This window comes from Lissotriton helveticus, chromosome 7 (assembly GCF_964261635.1).
Source record: "Lissotriton helveticus chromosome 7, aLisHel1.1, whole genome shotgun sequence".
NCBI lineage: Eukaryota > Metazoa > Chordata > Amphibia > Caudata > Salamandridae > Lissotriton > Lissotriton helveticus.
The window spans coordinates 1,003,219,314-1,003,237,454 of NC_136068.1; the positions used below are offsets into that span (position 1 = coordinate 1,003,219,314).

Consider the following 18,141-nt stretch of genomic DNA (forward strand, 5'->3'; position numbering starts at 1 on the left):
ATCACAAAAAAACAAAATGAAGACTGATGAAGGATCATTTTGACATGGAAGAAAACAGAGAGCTGTGTGTCACTGGGCAGTGTATCACTCAAACAGGGATTTCAAGACCATCTTGGTGAGGTTGAAAGGAGAACATTAGACACACAAAATATGAAACACCCTTTCTCAAAGGGTTTCGGTCCTAACGATTACCTTCAAGGACTACCATAAAGTGTTGCAATAATCACGTACCAACAGTGATTATTGGATAGGGGGAATTGTCCTTTTATGTTAAATGCTAGATGTCTGAATGAGCATTGGACATGTCCTAGGAGATAGCAAAGGTTAGCCAAACTTCTGCCTCACAGATATTTCACATTTTGGGTCACTTGACATCAACAAGAGCCACGAATTTCAAGAAAAGACGAGTAGGCAATGTGTAGCTGTGAGTAAAAAGTGTCTGGCTGGCTGCACCAGAGAGGACAATATGGTGTGTTCTCAGCAGCAAAGGTCTTTTTTTGCTTTTGTGTGGGATAGGGTATTTGTTTAAAATAGTTTTTTTAATCAAACCTGAGAATAGATTGAACCACTCCATGTATCAATTCCTAAATTAGGAATTGTGGTTGGGTTTAATCATTCAGTCACCCTATTATTCATATGAGTCTCCAGGGGCTTATTTAGAAACTCAGTCAGACCTCTTACTGACTCCGCTTTAATCCTTACAAATGGAAACCACCGGTTAGGTTGTCCGCCAAGCAGAGAAGAAATGCTTCTTAGGTTGCCTAATCCCCTGCTCCATCCCTTACACCACACCATGGTGCCCTGGTTCTGATAATGTGAATAAATATGGAATGACACACCCTAAAACCCAAGCTACTTCTGGCTTCTATTATGAGCCACTCTTTAGCAAGTGCTTGTGCCTGTAGCAGACATTGTGAGAGGACACAGAAAACCAAACACACAACTGTGGGCAACGTCCAACCTTATTAACAAAACAAAATGTGCAGTCTGTAAACCCTGCCTTAATATATTGAGACCACACACCCATCGTCACACACTGCATGTTATCTCTCTCCCCAATATTTACACTTGGTTTAAACAACCTGCCCTCTAGTAAGTCTTTGATTGTAGTCCTGTTTTCCTTTGAGGAAAAGACCCTTTACCCAGGGAATGTGTTAAGCACAACAGTGCCACTCTTCATCCACCTACATTCGCACATCTTTTACATGGCGGGAGGGAGTCACATTACAGGCTGGGAGTGATAGAACAGGCTCAGAAACGATAGGCTCTGGAATGTGGGGGAAGAGATATTTGGTTTAGAAGAAGGGCAGGTCTACTTTTTCTTTGGCACACATGGGAAGAGTGACATCTAACAGGTATGCATGCTACATTTGGAATAAAGGTGGTACTGTCGGGGTTACCAAATGTGCCGCAGATGGAGAATGGATTGGATTAGTAGTTGAAGATGAAGAAATGTGGGGTGGTGGGAATGAGGGGTTGAATTGGAAGGTTGCATGAGGGCACGATATCTTACAGTTGGGAAGATAATCTGTTTTTTAAATCTGTGTTCACTTCTCAAACGTGGTGCAGGCCATACTCGTGGAGGAGGAGAACTTTCATCACTAGAATGCAGGGAAAGCCTATGCATATTCTGCCTTTACTACCCTACTTCTCTACCCTACTTCTCTCAAGTGGTAGCAGCTCCCATCAACCCTAAGGCGTGAAGGCTCCTCTTGTGCATCTGCTACCCAAACCATGAGGATGTTACCTCTCTCCTCCTATTTCCCAATCCAATCTATTCACTAAGTGTACACAATCTTGACACCCCCCTGCTGTTTCGAAGTCTCTTTGAGTTAAATTTAATGGTGTTAGAAGATACGTTTTTATTTTTATTTTCAATATACATTTAATTCTCCCAAAAACTGTGAAACCATGCAGAGTCCCAAAGGTTCGCTGCGAAAGGCTGTGTAATGCTTGGAACTTTTGCAAGCATTTTATGTAAATCTTATTTATGTTAAATCACTTGCAGAGAAAAGCTAAGCACTACATGCACATGCATACATTTGTTATCAATATTTAGAAAAATGGGGCAACCCAGGGACCTTGGCCGAACAAGAAAGTGGTCCCTTTGGGGGAAGCATAGCCTGGACTTCCAAAGCAATAGTATTGTAAACAAATGTTTTCTAGTTTTCTTAATTATGCAATTCATGTGTTTATTTATGGTAAATATATTCAAATAATCCTGAAAAAGTTCATGAAAATATGATACATTATTTACATTAGTCAAAAGATAAGGTGTTCCTATAAAGTGGCATTCCAGTGAAAGTGATCAATGTGATAAAAAAAAGTGTTCTTGTGCTAAACACAGATATATATATACATATGACTTATTGGGGTGATATGTTGTTGTACATGGCACCCATGTAATAAGTGAGAAATATGGTCAAACAGAATTTAAAATAAGTCCACATATGTTGTTGTTGATGTTTCAACGCTTTGGCATATTTACTTTGAGCAGGGTCGTCATCAGGACAAAAGTAAGAACAGGTGAACCAGAGGATTGGGGTTGACGGACCCACAACAATAGATGTGTCAGTCTTACTTGCACGGAAACATTCAGCAAGTAGCAGAGGTTTGTGGTACAGTGACCCCCAACTGTAGGTGTATCAGTCTTAGTTGCATCGGAAAACCTCAGCAAACTGTGAGCAAAGGGATGTAATGAAACAGACAGAGGATTAAGGTACAAGGATCTACATCTGTAGATGTGTTGGTCTGAGTTGCGTGGGACAGTCACAGTGGCGGTGCGTCCATTGGGGGCGTTGGGGCGTTGCCCCACTAGCCTGGACGACCGCCGACTGCACTGCAGCATAATAAAATATGTTTTCTAAAGCAAATTCCAATTCGATTAAAAATCGGAGCGCCGCGCGCACCAAGGCCCCGGGAGAAGCCCGACAGGATCGGGCCTCCATAAGGAAGTGGGCCGGCCCGTGGGGGGTGGGGCTGCGCAGAGTGACAGGCAGGCAGCCTGCGCACAGGGCAGGCAGAGGGTGACGTGTACTGCGAGTGCCGTGCGCATGTAAAAGGCCGGAGTTGTCGAGATTTCGACTGGCCAGCGCATGCGCACACTTCAGACCTCCCACCCCCCTCTACCACTATAGTTATAGGCATTGACTCCGGGCCCCAGGTCTCAAAATGGGCAGATTTCAGTCTGCTCTTTAGCCAATAAGTAAGTCGAGATGAGATCATGTGATGTAGTCACTAGAGAGAGAGTCAGTGGGGCGCGTGACTGGGTGAGGAGAGGTCGACGAAGAGGACTGTTGTGGGACTGATTGAGGTCGTCGTCGTGCCTGCCTGCGTGGGTGTGGACTCAGTCGGACCGCCTGCTGCCTGGACGGCCCGGGCCTGCTTTAGCAGCCCCTTGCAATTGCGTGCACGGTGCATGTTTGTGCACTGACTCACTGCTGCTGCTGCTGCAGCAGCGTAAGTCGTCGTGTGATCTGCGGGCCTGGTGGTGATCTGATCATCTGACTACCAGGCAGTACTGCTGACTAGTGACTACATTCGGGTCCGGACCATCGATGATCGATTAGCACGACCGGATCGCGTCCCGCACCCACGTGACGTAAGTTATACAGATCATGACATTGCAAAAACGGATCTGTTGTTTGTTTCCAGGATGCGCGCCACACACATAAACGTAGCATAGCAAAACATAATTAAACCTATTCAAACCTAAACAAAACACTAGCTCAGCAGGTGGAGTACCTGCTGCTAAGTTCTGTGTAACCTGTAAATCACTTGATACAGCATTGAAGAAGGGAGTACTGTGGATAGCAGTTGGGACGTGTTTACAGCTCTTCAAAGCGCTATATGAGAATACAATTATATGTTAGAACGTGCGTCTCCAGCTACGAGGGTGAGTGGCGGAAGGTGGTAAGAGTAAAAAACAGGTAGACTAGGTGAGGGTTGTAACCAGGGGAGGGTAGAGGAAGGGCATTTCTACAGCTCTGCCACGCCCCTGCGCATGTTCTCTGCAGTATTTATGGTCATGAAGACGGAATGACAAGGGGCTCCTTCTGAGATTGTGGGCACTGGGCAGGCTCGGATATGTGCTTGGAGGCCCCGAGGTGGAGGAGAGCTCAAAAGGAGCTATAGAGAGAGTGGCTGCGAGCAGCATCCGCCACTGTGCTCGAGTCGGACACTGACCACCCCCTCCCCCCTCACACAACTCCCCCAACCAAGAGAAGGAGATGGTACTGGATGTGCCTTCAAACCCGGGCACAAGTCCCGGGTGGACGCGGGTGGACTGAGTCTCACCACAGTTTTTTTTTTATAAAGGGGACTCCGTTCCCCTGACTGGAGGTGTGCCTTGTGCTTCAGCACAGCAGCTACTTGGATTAACTGAAAGATAGACTATTTAAAAAATGCATCAGCGCGTTTCGTTTTTGTCTTAAATGCAGTTTAAAATGTAATCTCTAGTTCCACGCGTTTGAATAAATATACTGTCCCTTTCAGCCATTTGTGGGCTCTACTACAGGTTGATGTGTGGAAAACCTAAATATGATTTATAAAATAGTCAAACAAACCAAATACATTTGTTTTTATTTTGCATGGTTAAATTGGTTATGTTAACTTATTTTCGTAAAAGAGGCGCTTTGCGTTGTGAGGATTGAGATTTTTGTGGCGTCACTTCCTTTGAATTAGTCGCCACACTATTTTTCTGAGGACTTGCGCCCTCTTTCAGGTTTCTCCTTCACTCAATGGGAAAACAATATTTCTGACCAGTCATATAGCGCTGCTGGCAATCTTCATCGCTCCTTGGCGCCTCAGTGTTGCTTGCTATCCAGCGCAGGCACTGCCTGCGCATAGTGCAGGCCAGGGCAGTGGGTGCACCGTGTGCACGAGCCAGGCACAAGCCTCGGCTCTTCTACTACAGTAGCGATGTTAACTGAGCTTGCATCTCTGCAGTGCACCATGCACACAGCACACACAGGCCTAGGTGCACCTCTGCACTATGGAAACATGCCTCAGTCACAGCGTTTCTAATGCAAGTGTGTGCTGACAGCTTCCCCCTCACCACACCCAGTTGTGACCGAACGTGCACTGTGCACATCTGCACTATGCACACAGGCCTCGGGCCTCGGCCCTCGGCTCTGCCTCTTCTACAGTAGATAAGTGCTGCCTGCCATCATCAGTCTGCTTCTGGGGCGACTGAGTATGTGTGAGTGCAGGTTGAGCAGTGTGCCTGTGTGAGTGCAGGGTGAGTGATGTCTGTGTGAGTGCAGGTTGAGCAGTGTGCCTGTGTGAGTGCAGGGTGAGTGATGTCTGTGTGAGTGCAGGTTGAGCAGTGTGCCTGTGTGAGTCCAGGGTGAGTGATGTGTGTGTGAGTGCTGGGTGAGCAGTGAGCAGTGTGCCTGTGTGAGTGCAGGGTGAGTGATGTCTGTGTGAGTGCAGGGTGAGCAGTGTGCCTGTGTGAGTGCAGGGTGAACAGTGTGCCTGTGTGAATCCAGGGTGAGTGATGTCTGTGTGAGTGCAGGGTGAGCAGTGTACCTGTGTGAGCCCAGAGTGAGTGATGTGGATGGGTGATTGCTGGCTTAGTAATGTGTCAGGGAAGGGTGAGTAATGGGTCTATGAGTGCAGGGTGACTGTGCCTATGTGAATGCAGGGAGAGAGATGTATCTGTGCAAAGAGACTTGTCTGGCTACTCCCAGAGATGTATTCGCCAAGCCACCTCTTTCTCAAATGTGCTTGAGAATACACCATTTGCCCACCCTTTTTTAAAAATGTTCTTGTGGGAGAACCCCCGAACCCCCCGTAGGTGGTTCGACCTCGCTTGCTGCACTCGCTCGCCACAGTGCAGTATTTACGCCCACCACTTTCAAATGTCACCAGCCGCCACTGCTCAGCAAACTGTGAGCAAATAACTGCAATGATTATTGGACCGGCTCGGGTGGAGCTTCTGTTGCTTCTTGGCTTCAAATTGAGGATGAAAGTGAAATGCTGGTTGGGCGGACCAGTAGAACCTCAATTGTTCAGGAAGAGAATTGCCCTGTGTGTAGTGGAAAGTATAGACTTTATGCACCCCCCTCTCCTTGTATGAGTCATGTATTAAGAGGCGTCTAGATGATGGCCATGCTTGAGATTAAGATTAATTAAATTTTCTCTCGCCCAAGTTTAATTATAACTGGAAGTTAGAGACACAGGAGGCCGGCCGGATCCGTCTACTCCTTCTCAGTGTAAATACTGTATCATATTGTCATGATTGCGGTTTCTGGATTATTTGAATATAATTACAATAAATAAACGCATGAATTGCATAACTAAGAAAACTTGTAAAATGTCCTTTATGATTCTGTTGCAGTAGAAGCAGACGTTATCAAGGCAACATATTTTCACATTACTCACGAGGAAAAACTAAGCAAGATCTGCTTTAACATACAAAATGCCAGAGATTCACCAATAAGCAACTGCCATGCATGAGAAAAAATCTATGAATGCGTAGGATTAGGAAAAACAGGAAACTCCATCTGATACAGTAGGTCATTAATCTGGAACCCTGTAATCTAGGCTTCCATAATGAAAAGTTTGCATCGGTCTAGTTAGTACATATGTGCGTAGCTGGGTTTGTACAAAGTTTTTGACATGCAAGAGTAGTCTTGCGAAGTTTCCAAACATTGGCCTACCTGTAACTAAGACCTTCCTCCTATTGCAATGCATCCTCTCACGTTATCTTGCAAGAGTTAGTTGGTCCGTAATGAACTACAATCAACTAATATGACAAACTATAGGTACTGTAATTGTTGTTTGAGCTAACTGCATGAATCAAAGATACGTTGAAAGGGCAAAACTATGCAGAGTCCAACACCTCTGTTCTAAATGCACTCCTGCTATGCACTGCCGTAAGACTTGTTTCCACTGTATCTTCCGTAAAGAAGGGCCTAGACCCAGGACATTCCATATCTGTAGATGCTCTCCAATGTCTAACACATGCCGAGGAACGCCCCTCAAATCAAGACCACTGGAGAGGTATTCAACGTTCAGCTTCATTTTCAGTTTTGTGTTGCTGCATTTTTTGTATCATGACCCGTCAACTCTTGTATACATTCTCCTAAATTAAATATAAGGCCATAGGGTGTCCATCATTGTGTGGCCTATCTATTAGTTCCTGCAATTTTATCTTCTGAAGTGAATCCCACCTGCTTCTGTTGGGGTGTTGCAGGAATCACTAAGAGCATAAAGAAACATTGTCCTCCCTGTGGGTCAGCATAAAAAAGTCACTTGACTCTCATGGGCAGTGGCACAGTATTTCAGCCTTGCTGATGCGGGTACTTTTTCTCCCTGCGCTGCCTTGATATCATATTAACACACAGTAAGTACGGCTCTCAGTGTCTCCTGCCAATACCTCACCAGTAAGCCCCTTAATGAGGTGGATCCACCATGGAAAGAAGGACAGTCTGCTCAAATCTGGGGTGACATCACAGTCTTGAGAATCAGAAGGTGGCATCAAATATGCTGGCGATTACCATGTTAAACTCCTGATTTAAAGCTTATCCATGGCAGGTGGCAATCTTCATTTTAATGTTAAATCCAAAATCACTGTGATAGCAAGAAGAGATCCAATATGATATGGAACTTCTTCCCCGTCTCCTTAGTCTCCTTATTTGCTTTGAAATTGGTTGCCAGAGCTCACTGGAGGCTCACTTCTGTGCCATACCATTGTCCAGGCTACAGTGCAACAGGATTCTCCAAACTGGAGGTGCAGTTAGCATCCCTTCCCCAAGGTATAGTAGTGAAATACCAGAGGGAGACTGATTCAAGTCGAAAATGGCTCTAAGCAAAACATTTTCTATGTGAACCAGCCGCACACTGGTATTGCGTGAGGCTTTATGTTTTTTACCCCAGATGTGAGCTTCGGCAAAAAAATTACACAAAATCACTAAATACTATTTTCAAGAAAATGCAGGAGTTTTAAATAATGCAAGATTCTAGAATCTCACAAATATCCCCGTCGTAAAAAAATTCAGCCAATAGGAGAAAGAAGGACATTTATAGGCTGTGAACTGAGCATACTTTTGCGTGGCTCTAGCATTCGGTTTTTAACTGATATATAGTCAGCTCTTCCTCTTTAGTACAATTTATGAGGTGTAGACATTTTATATTTGCATAACCCTCCCCCCATAGGCTGCTGAACTTCTGAGAACCAAGGAAGAATGATCTAAATGGTCTTTGCCAACCACTCATGCCCCCTAGGGAGACATCTGTCAGGCTTGTCTATCTAACAGAAGAGTACGTGCTCACAGGCCTCTGAAACTGAAACCCAAAATTAAGTGATTGAGCACGGACAGCAGCCATTTTGAAAGTGTGCATCATTGGACTCTGCAGCTCCTACCTTTTTCATATCCAGCTCAATCTGGATTGATGAATTGCCTCAGATATTTTTTTTCCAAACTCAGTCCCCTACTAGGACCACATCATGCATATTCGAGTACATTAAAGTTTTTTTTGCATTTCTATTATTTCATTTTTCAATATTTCTGGGGAAAGAATTTTTCACTGATTTTGACACACACGAGTATGGCCAGCAGATGTTTGGAAGTAGAGAACAGATTTAAAGGCTTCACACTTTTCCAATCCACATGGTAGTATCCAAGTTGAAATTAAAACAAATAAATTGGTGAAGAATTGCAAAAAGTGGGGGAGATTGCTGGGAAAGGGTTTTGTGGTCAGAATGGGGTGATATCTTGTGAATAGCTGTGTTTTTGCGCAATAGAGGAGAGGGGGGTTATGAAAGAATTATTATTCAATGGCAGTGTTGCATGATCTAATTTATGTTTTTTACCCCTGCCCCTCCCCGTTCGCCGGGGCCTTCTCTTTCTTTTTCTCTTGCCTTGCTGTTCCTAGGATAAGACAAGCGCACTAAGTCTCAGCAATGTGGCCGGTGTCTTCTACATCCTAATTGGAGGGCTTGGATTGGCCATGCTGGTGGCTCTCATCGAGTTCTGCTACAAGTCAAGGAGTGAATCCAAGAAAATGCAGGTGCTATCACGTGCTAGTGTCAACCTTTGCCACAAGAGAATCCTGGCCCTTCATTGGTGGGAGTAGGGGGTTAGGAAATCAGAGGCAGACGGCTACCCACGTCCATTCCTCATGATTGCAAGATCTAGCAGACATTAGGTCTCGTTTGCCCAGCCAGATTGAGGAACACAAATGAATTGGCTTCTAGGCATATCCATCATAGGAAGAAATTATAAATGCATGCATTTTAAAACAAAGGGTTTTCGTTTAGAGCTCATTAGGGAAATTGGGTGCAAACTGTTTGTACAGACAACGTATGCTCCGTGTTCCTGAAATATTTTAGTGCCTGTTCCAAAGTTGGCAGCAAATACGTGAACAACACAATATGCATTTGTGCCATTTATAATTTTTTGGGGGGATTTTGCACTGCCAAAAGCTAGACATAAATTCAAGTGCGAAACCTAACTCCTGTATGAAAACTACTTTTTATACTAGTTTTTGCACTACCACCAGGGCCCACAACGAGCCAGCTCACCCCTAAAAAGATGACCGGTTTGATATGATAAAAAACAGTATGAAAATGTAGAAATATATTTATGGAAGATAATGAAAAATCAATTCTGAAAATAATACATGTACGTTGTATGCACAATTAGGAAGAAAGCATTATAGAGAACACCCACTTATGAAGCTTCTGGACAAAAGCAACTCTAACGCTAACACTAACTATAACTTAAAAGATACGCTAAACCCTACCTAAACACACCAACCAGAGCTCGAACACTAATACTGGTCCTAAACCTAGCCGTATCATTTATATGATCCCTATTCACTACTCTTACTCCACAAGCATTACCTAACCCAAATACCAACACAGTCCTACCCTTAACCCAATATCTAACCATAAACCTATTCCTAAATCATTCCTATCCCCATTTGAACACTTCCTGTCCTACCACAATACTAACAGTTCAAGCACCCGTGGTCCCAAATCTAATTCTAAAACTGCAAATCCAACATGTTTAAATTATGAATAGGGAAGTAGATGTTTCCAATGTTTAATGATTTTCAAAATAAAAGCTCTTCATTCTTTCTTTTCTCGATCTTCGCTTTCTTTCATTATATTTTCTTCATTAGTAGTTTCCTCATAATCATTTTTTCCCCATTTTCACATGATGCCATACAGGCTCATGTATATTCCTCCCAGAAACGGCAAGTAGCTTATAAAAACAAATTCACCCCTTAACAGAGTAGAAGACATCTCGCTCCCCCACAGTAATTAACGTCTTTGTCACCACAACAGCTTACAATACAGTACTATACAACATTATCATATAAAATGTAAAACTAGAGGTAAGGTTTGGACGAAAAATCTCCACCTAACGCAAAGATATACATTCATGCTAGTCGTAGTTACAAAAGCCTTCTTACCAAACATGAATGTTACATCAAGCACATCCAAACTTGTGAAGGATTCTGGTTCCTCGCTTTGTCAACTTAGCAGGCAACCTATTCTTCCAGCAATCCTCCAATGCAGAGAAAAGGACCTCCTTGATAAAAAAACAAAAACCATTGCACTCCTGACCCTGCAAGGTTACCTCTGTGTTATCAACATCCAATGCCAATCTAGGAAAAGAAACACCTGATTCACAAACTAAACATAACAATACATGTACAATGTAAGGAGATCGGTACTCAGTGATTTAGCACAGAGGGCACCCACAGATGGCACTCTTAGAAGCTGGAAGAGGGCTCGTTTTACTGGATGTGATCGTTGCCTTTAATGGGGTAGATCGTCAACTACATTATCAAGTTTAATAGAAGTCTTTGGACTTGACAATGAACACAGACAGGTTCAATTGCTCCTTACATAGCCGATAGTCTTATGCATTACCAGGAAATGTCACCAGAACCATGGACCACATGCATCAACCAATTTTGCGTACACAAACGGCCCAATTCACAAAACCTGCCGGCTTACAAATGCAAAAACGTCATTTTACATTTATCAAACCATATTTTGCGACCTGGTATTTGAAAGGGGCGTGTTTAGGGCGTCCCTTCCAAATAGCCAATCCTAATGGTGTGTATGAATGTTTTGTGGCCGTGAATGCGGTCGCAAAACATTCACATTTTACCACCTACTTCAAGTAGGTGGTAACCCATTCGTAAATGAGAAGGATTCCCTAAGGGACCCTTTCCCCTTTGGGAATGGTTGTAAAAACGTTTTTAAGAGCAGGTAGTAGTCCATTGGACCACTGCCTGCTCTTCAAAAATGAAAAGAAAACTTTTCATTTTCTGTTTTAAAACGCAATCTGTCTTCCTATAAGGAAAACGACCTGCATTTCAAAAAAATATTGCTTTATTTAGAAGCAATCACAGACATGGTAGTCTGCTGACCCCAGTCGGCCACCATCCCCATGATTTTAACAATTCCTAGGGGGTCACAAATTGCGATCCACCTCATTAATATTAATGAGGATGGTCGATTTGCAACACACTAGGAATCAGTATATATAACTCTAAATTGGAAATAGCGATTACCTTTTTGTGATTCTAAGAAAAACGCAATTAGGTAATCGCAGTTTACAAATTTGATACATGTGGCCCTAAAACTCTTACTGAGTACGAGAAGACAGCCACCTTTTCTCTGGTTCTCTGTGCAGAACACTCTTCGGATTGTGCGGCTTGGATCTGCTGTGGGGGAATTGTCCAGCCGCACTCTGATTTCCTTTTTCTAAGTCCTGTCATTCTATATGGAGAGCGTTAACACATGGAGAAAGACTACTCAGAATAATGCATAGTCCACCCTTTTCATAGCAGCTGTGTGTTTGAACAGGGGTAATATGGCAGGCATGAAGGGGCAACTTTGAAGGAACAGTAGCAGGCAGGCCAGTCATGATAGATACTCTGACATAACCTACAAACGAGTCCTTCACCTCTATGCAGAGATCTCAAAGGGGCACATGCATCTAGCCCGCATTTTGCGATTTCTAAATAGCGAATTTTACCGATTCGCTATTTAGAAATCGCATAATGCAATGCATGTAGGAATTGCAAAAAAAATGTGATCCCTTAAAGTTCCTTAATTGTGACTCGCAAATTACGTGTTACAATTAAGGAATTGATTCCCATTCATTCCTATGGGCCTATAGGCCCATGGGAATCCATGGGAATTGCATGCACAATTTGCAAGTACTCTATAGGTACTCACAAAATGTGCATTCAATTTCAAGGGTGCAAGGGTTCCAAAAGGATACCCTGTTGTACCCCTGAAATTCCCCTTTTCCCACATGTTGCGCACACACATGCCCCAAGGTCATGTGTAGGTGTAAAATGTGACTTTGAAAAATGCACTTTAGTAAATTTTTCAAAGCAATCGCAAATTACCATCAACTTTAGTTTGATGGTAATTTCCGATTCCTAATAGCGAAATCGCAAAAATGTTTTGCTTAATGCTTTGCATTTAAGTAATCAAAATTTGTGATTCCTTAAATGCAATTGCAATTTAAGTAATCACAATTTTAACGATTCTATAAGTTGCAATTTTTGCATTTGGGATGATGCATCTCAAATGCAAAAAAAGCGGTCACAAAGGGGCAGATTCTGGGAATCTGCCCCTTTGAACCCAGTCTTTAGTTTGATGCATGGGGCCTAAACTGTCCTGAGTCAGCTGTGAGTGACTCACTCATTTTTGGTTCACCCTTCTATTTTGGTACTTCTGAGTTTTATTTTTGTCAAGTATCCGAAGACCTCAATATAAATAACATATCCAACTGGTATTGGGTACACCAGGGCCGCACTGGGAACCAAAACCGGCACTGGCAAAGTGCTCGGCCGCCCCCCTCCCTCCCCCACTTCCCCCCCTGGGGTTGGAGGTGCCGCCGAGCTCTTTGCCAGTGCGCAGTTTTCAGCCGATTTTGTTGCAGGGCCGATTTTGCAGCTATGCTGCATAAACGGCCCTATAACAAAAACGGCCCCCAGGGGCCCAAAACCGGCCCCCATCCTTGCGGCGCACCGGGGGATTGCCCGGTGCCCGCAAAGGCCAGTCCGGGCCTGGGGTACACATATGGTTACCTAATGGGGTATAACATGCATAAAAGATCTTTGCTCTAGTTATGCAATTTTTCATATAACATTGCACTCATAGTTTCTGATGGATAAAAGCTGGTGACATTGGTAAATTGGCAATACTGCAAAACCTCAAACACAAATGCCAAATACAATCCTCTCTAAAAGGCCACATAACAGTCATCCCCCCCCAAACAGACAATACATATGCATAACTCATTCTAATTGAAAACACCACCCATTTTATAAAAGATAAGTGCACCTTTAATAAGCCGAAAGACATAACTTTTTTTCGTTATAAATCTTGTATATGCATCACGAAAATACAAAAGCAAAAGTTAAGTGTCCATACTGTATATGATAACTTGCATTGCGCATCACAACCCTCAATTTTGGAACCAGACACAAAACCAGTTACAAAGAACTTTGCCGACACATGGTGCACCTGGTAACTGTATGCAGGGTTTTTGCACCCTATTTTGTCTCAGGGACCCAAGGACCCTTTAATAGGAAAAAACTGACCAAGCCAGTGCCAGTCCGAATGCCAAAACGTTTTATTGCAATTTCTACTAAGTATTTTTAATGTTAGGGTAAGATATACATGAGCGAAAATATCCCGTGTTTTAGTAGAAAAATACCTCTAATAATGAATCTGCACATGATGCTCATTGCCCGGCCACCCTAAATGAAAGAATGTCATCCTTGTCTCAGTATAGAAGCAAATAAGGGTGGACATCCAGGTTTTCATTTTAAACTTGTGCTGTTTCTTAAAATCTCATAATGGTAAATTGACTGGTAGTGTCAGAAAGTTGATTCACAGGTGTTGTCAAAGAGTCACTGTTCTTTGGGCTAGGGGCTACAGCAAACACATTATTCTACAAATGCATGATTTTGTATTTATGTTGTAGTGAACCTTATTGCCATGGTTAAGGACAAGGGGGTAACCCCGTGGTCCTCCTAAAAAGGGTTTCTGTTTGATTCCCCAGCAAACTGTCACTGAGACAGTCAGGATGGCCACGCTGCCTCGGGCCTCGGCAGGAGCTAGCAGTGGAGAGAATGGACGAGTAGTAAGCCACGACTTCCCCAAGTCCATGCAGACAATCCCCTGCATGAGCCACGGAGCTGGCATGTCCCTCGGAGCCACGGGATTATAAAAAAAATACAAGAAAATACGAAATGAAGCCACCTGACAGATGCCTCGGGTTTGAGTGGATCCTCCTCAGCCCTGGAATATAGACTTGAATCCAGTGGAAAGGGCACCTCCAAGAACACAACTTTCTCTTTTGTTTCGCTTCTGATTTTGCTTTTGGATACAACCATCCACAGTATGAAGGATGAAGCGACAGAACAAATGGCAATAAAGAGGTGATGGAGAGAACTACCCACCTTTCCAATCAAATTGGGAGAATGACATTATTGGGGTTTTAGCAATGGTGGGTGTGTGCCATCTGTCAAAAACTTTACAGTGTCAGGGTAATGAGGGGTTTCCCAGTTATATGTGATCCTCAGTCATATTTTGCAATTCTGAGATCTCTCAGAAATGTGTCCCTTTTATTTTAATTTTTTCAGTGGCGATCAATGTGGAAGTCTTTAGTCACTTGGAGAAAAAAAGCAGAATACAAAAATGAAGGAAGATGGGGGAAGGGTGTTGTGGACAACTGAGCTTAAGTCATGGAATTGTGAGTTTTCAGGGTAATATGCTGCTGCAGGATGAGAAGCACAGCTGAGATTTGAGCCATTGAGACAATGCAAAGGAATTCTTCATTTTTCCTGCCGGATGAAGGGCTGTCATTTTTTTTATTTTTTTAACATAGTGGGGTGTTGATTGTTTCGAAATCAGAGAAAGGGGAAAACATCTTTTGTCAAATGATACCGAGTGGAAAAGGGAATATTTTGAACTAAGGGAAAGGTACGGAATGCAGCTTGGTAGCTGGGGATAAGCAGGAAATCAGTTGGATTTCTGATATTACTGATATTAAGGAACAGATGTAGAAAAACACTGTTAAAGCCAGCTTAAAATAAATTTTGTAAAACAGCAACCCTACAGAGTAGAGGATACCACGATCTGAGCAGCATCTGTATGAACGCCACAGAATGTATCCTTCAAATTTAATGCAAGTGTAGTAGACATCTCAACATGCTGTGGATCCCTTTCAATTGTGACCTAATGATCATCCACATGCTCTGTTGGATAGTAAATGGTTAAGAGTTCTCATGAAACCTCCATTTGAAATCAGTGTTACAGCAAGAGAGAGTCATACCCCGCTCTGGTACTGATGCCAAAAAAATGCCAGAGTCCTGGAAAGTACACATTTTTTCTTCTTGACATTAAATGATTTTCACACAGACAACATCAAGGTGACTTCACTGAGCATCTCCCAACTAGAAGAGAGAGAGACATATCTCACAATTATGTTTCACCTACGTGGGCAGAGATAATGATGGTATGTTGAAACACCTCACTGAAAGGAAACTAGAACTCATGCAGAAAATAAATTACGCCTTGAGAGATGGATATTTCATGAGCCTCACTATCACTACGAAATGTTTCTTCAATGGGCAGAGGAGGGTGCTAAAAACTCCCCAAATTCTTCTGAATTCTTCTGGGCTTTCATGTAAGGTAGAAGATCAAGGAGACATCTTTTCCTGAAAAATGTCTTTGCACCACAAAGGAAAAGAGTATGATAGTGCATTGCTTGGAGTGATGTAAATTGGTAGTCAAGTATCGAAGGTACTTGCCTTAGCCTAAGCCAGATATGCGGAGCCGCAAAGAAAGCTGACTTGCATGCATGATGTGTTGTGGTGCATACTGGCAAATGTGTTAATTCTGGATGTTGTCAAGCAATTATTGAAATGGGCACCTCTAGGATTTCATGCTAAAATATCACCATGCCTGAGTCTCACAATCAAATCATGTAGATGTTCTCTCACAATCTAACCTGAACAGATGTGGTTTCTACTCTCCATCAGCAAATTCTTACTACAACTTTCCCCATGCTTGCCACTAGGCTCTGATGTGTGGGATGAATCTTCCTGTCAACTCTCTACTGACTCAATTAATTTACAGAAGAGTTCAAGAAATGGAAAGTGATTTCACTCTGCAACTTCCAGCTTGCTGTCTCAGATTCTAAAAGATGTATCTGTTGCGCCTGGATCAATAGGCGCCCAGTGTTTCTGATCCTTGTTTTTTGTTGTTTCCTTTGGTTGTGTATGTGCATAGACACTTGAGGAGACACCGCTGGATTTTGAAATATTGCTTTCAAAGAAATTGTTCATCATACAGCTGGGAAAGATGGACATGGAGAACAACACAATACATAAAACACACTCTCCTTCACCTAAACACAACTACAACACAAATACATCAACATATACACACACTTCTGTGGCTACCACTGCACATACTCAGATGCTCTACGTACAGGGGAAAAGGTAATCTACCTTTTCATAGAACTGCAAAGAAAGTTATTCAGCTGGTTGTCTTGTCAAGGTAACCGGAACCCCCTCTTCAGGAAGTAAAGCTGATGATGCCTCACCACCTTAATAGGATTCACACTTGTGATTGGTTGCAAATGGTGGGAATGGCATATGTAAAAGTGAGCTGCGAACACATTCACAATGAGTCATTTGTTAACCTGGGAGGGTGTACAAGAGAAGATGGGGCGGGCGGGGGTTAAAAAAATGAGACGAATCTGGAAACAGCTATCTTGTAATATGTATTTTTACTACGCTTTCTAAAAAAGAAAAAGAAAAAAATGAACAAATGAACACGTTTACAGTCTTGATTTTCTTTCAAACAGGAACATACATATTGTCCATTTTTAGTTTTGCATTGTGCTTTGTGGTTGTATAGTTATTAATATTGATATCATTACTCAATGTTCACACAGTGCACTTCTGCCAGTTTTGAGGCTTGTAGCACTTAACCCTGCTTGTTTCAGTGCAGATTGGAGCATGCGTGTATGGTTGGAAGAGTATGTTGCGAGTGTGTGGTTGTATTGTGGCATATGAGGGAAGAGGTGTTTGTTCCAATTTCCCTATTATAATGAGCAATTTATTGGTGGCAGAAGAAACATGTTGCAGATAAAGTGGGTCTGTGATGTGAGGAGTACTGTGTTGAGTCTCTCTGTTCAGTAGGTATTTGAATGTTCTACGAGTGCAGGTGGTATTTGGTGGCTTTCAGCTCTGACTTGTAGAGGGACTGGTCCATAGTCATTATTAAACACTGGATTTGGAAGATGTTGGATAGCTTGTCATTGATCCCTACCGTGTTGTGGTGGTACGGGCTCTTGTAGGGGTGGGTGAAACTCACAGAGTTTCACTCCGTAGAATTTGACTAAATTACAGGAAAACTCTGTGAGATTCTGTGGACTTCGGCAAATGGGTGGAATTAGGCACATCATGCTTCTTCCACTGATTTGGATTACAGGGAGTTAAATCTGCATGAACGGCACCATGTGGCATGCCAGAGGGCACTGCTTCTTGAGCTGATTTTTCTGTCACTCATGTAGATGTTCTACTAAAGCTGCAGCTTTCAGACCGACTGCCAACAGTCACGACCTGTGTTGGGGAAATCTTGCCTGGTGCTCTCCTAGCGACCAAAATCATGCGCTCACAGACTTACCTTTGTCGAGCGGCTTTTGAGAAAAACTCCACAATGTGGTGGTTGGCAGAATTTTGCTGGAACTCTGCCTTACATGCATAGCACACAGTGGCCTGTAACTCTACCAATTCCGCCAGCGGGCCAGAATTTATCACCCACCTCTAGTTCTGCACAGATTATGTATTGAAACGTTCTGACCGTTTGTAATGGATAATGTGCTGTGAAATAGTGGAAAAGATTTTTTCAGCCAATTTGAATCACTAAGGCCCTCGATGCTGTTGGGCATATGGAGTGCACTCTCCTGCTTCTGGGAACCTAGTTCCTTTATGTTTAAGGGGAGATGACAACGAAAAGAATCATCCTTGATTTATGAGGGTTTCTGAGACAGAAGACGTGATACAGCCCATCAAGTTTAGATATGTTTAGACTAAGGCATGTGTGGCCTTGTTGTGCTTGATCATGACGTAATCCAT

General features: G+C 43.1%; 1 protein-coding gene across 4 annotated transcripts in view; it reads left to right on the plus strand.

Moving 5' to 3' along the window:
* Nucleotides 1-16,790, plus strand: part of GRIA1 (glutamate ionotropic receptor AMPA type subunit 1) — a 559,324-nt gene extending 542,534 nt beyond the window's left edge. For all 4 annotated transcript variants that reach the window (XM_078653641.1, XM_078653640.1, XM_078653642.1 and 1 more), the window contains exons 15-16: nucleotides 8,881-9,015; nucleotides 14,031-16,790. In XM_078653641.1, coding sequence (XP_078509767.1) covers nucleotides 8,881-9,015; nucleotides 14,031-14,219 — 324 coding nt within the window. In that variant the 3' untranslated portion in view covers nucleotides 14,220-16,790. The remainder of the gene's footprint in view (nucleotides 1-8,880; nucleotides 9,016-14,030) is intronic.
* The last annotated feature ends 1,351 nt before the right edge of the window (nucleotides 16,791-18,141 follow it).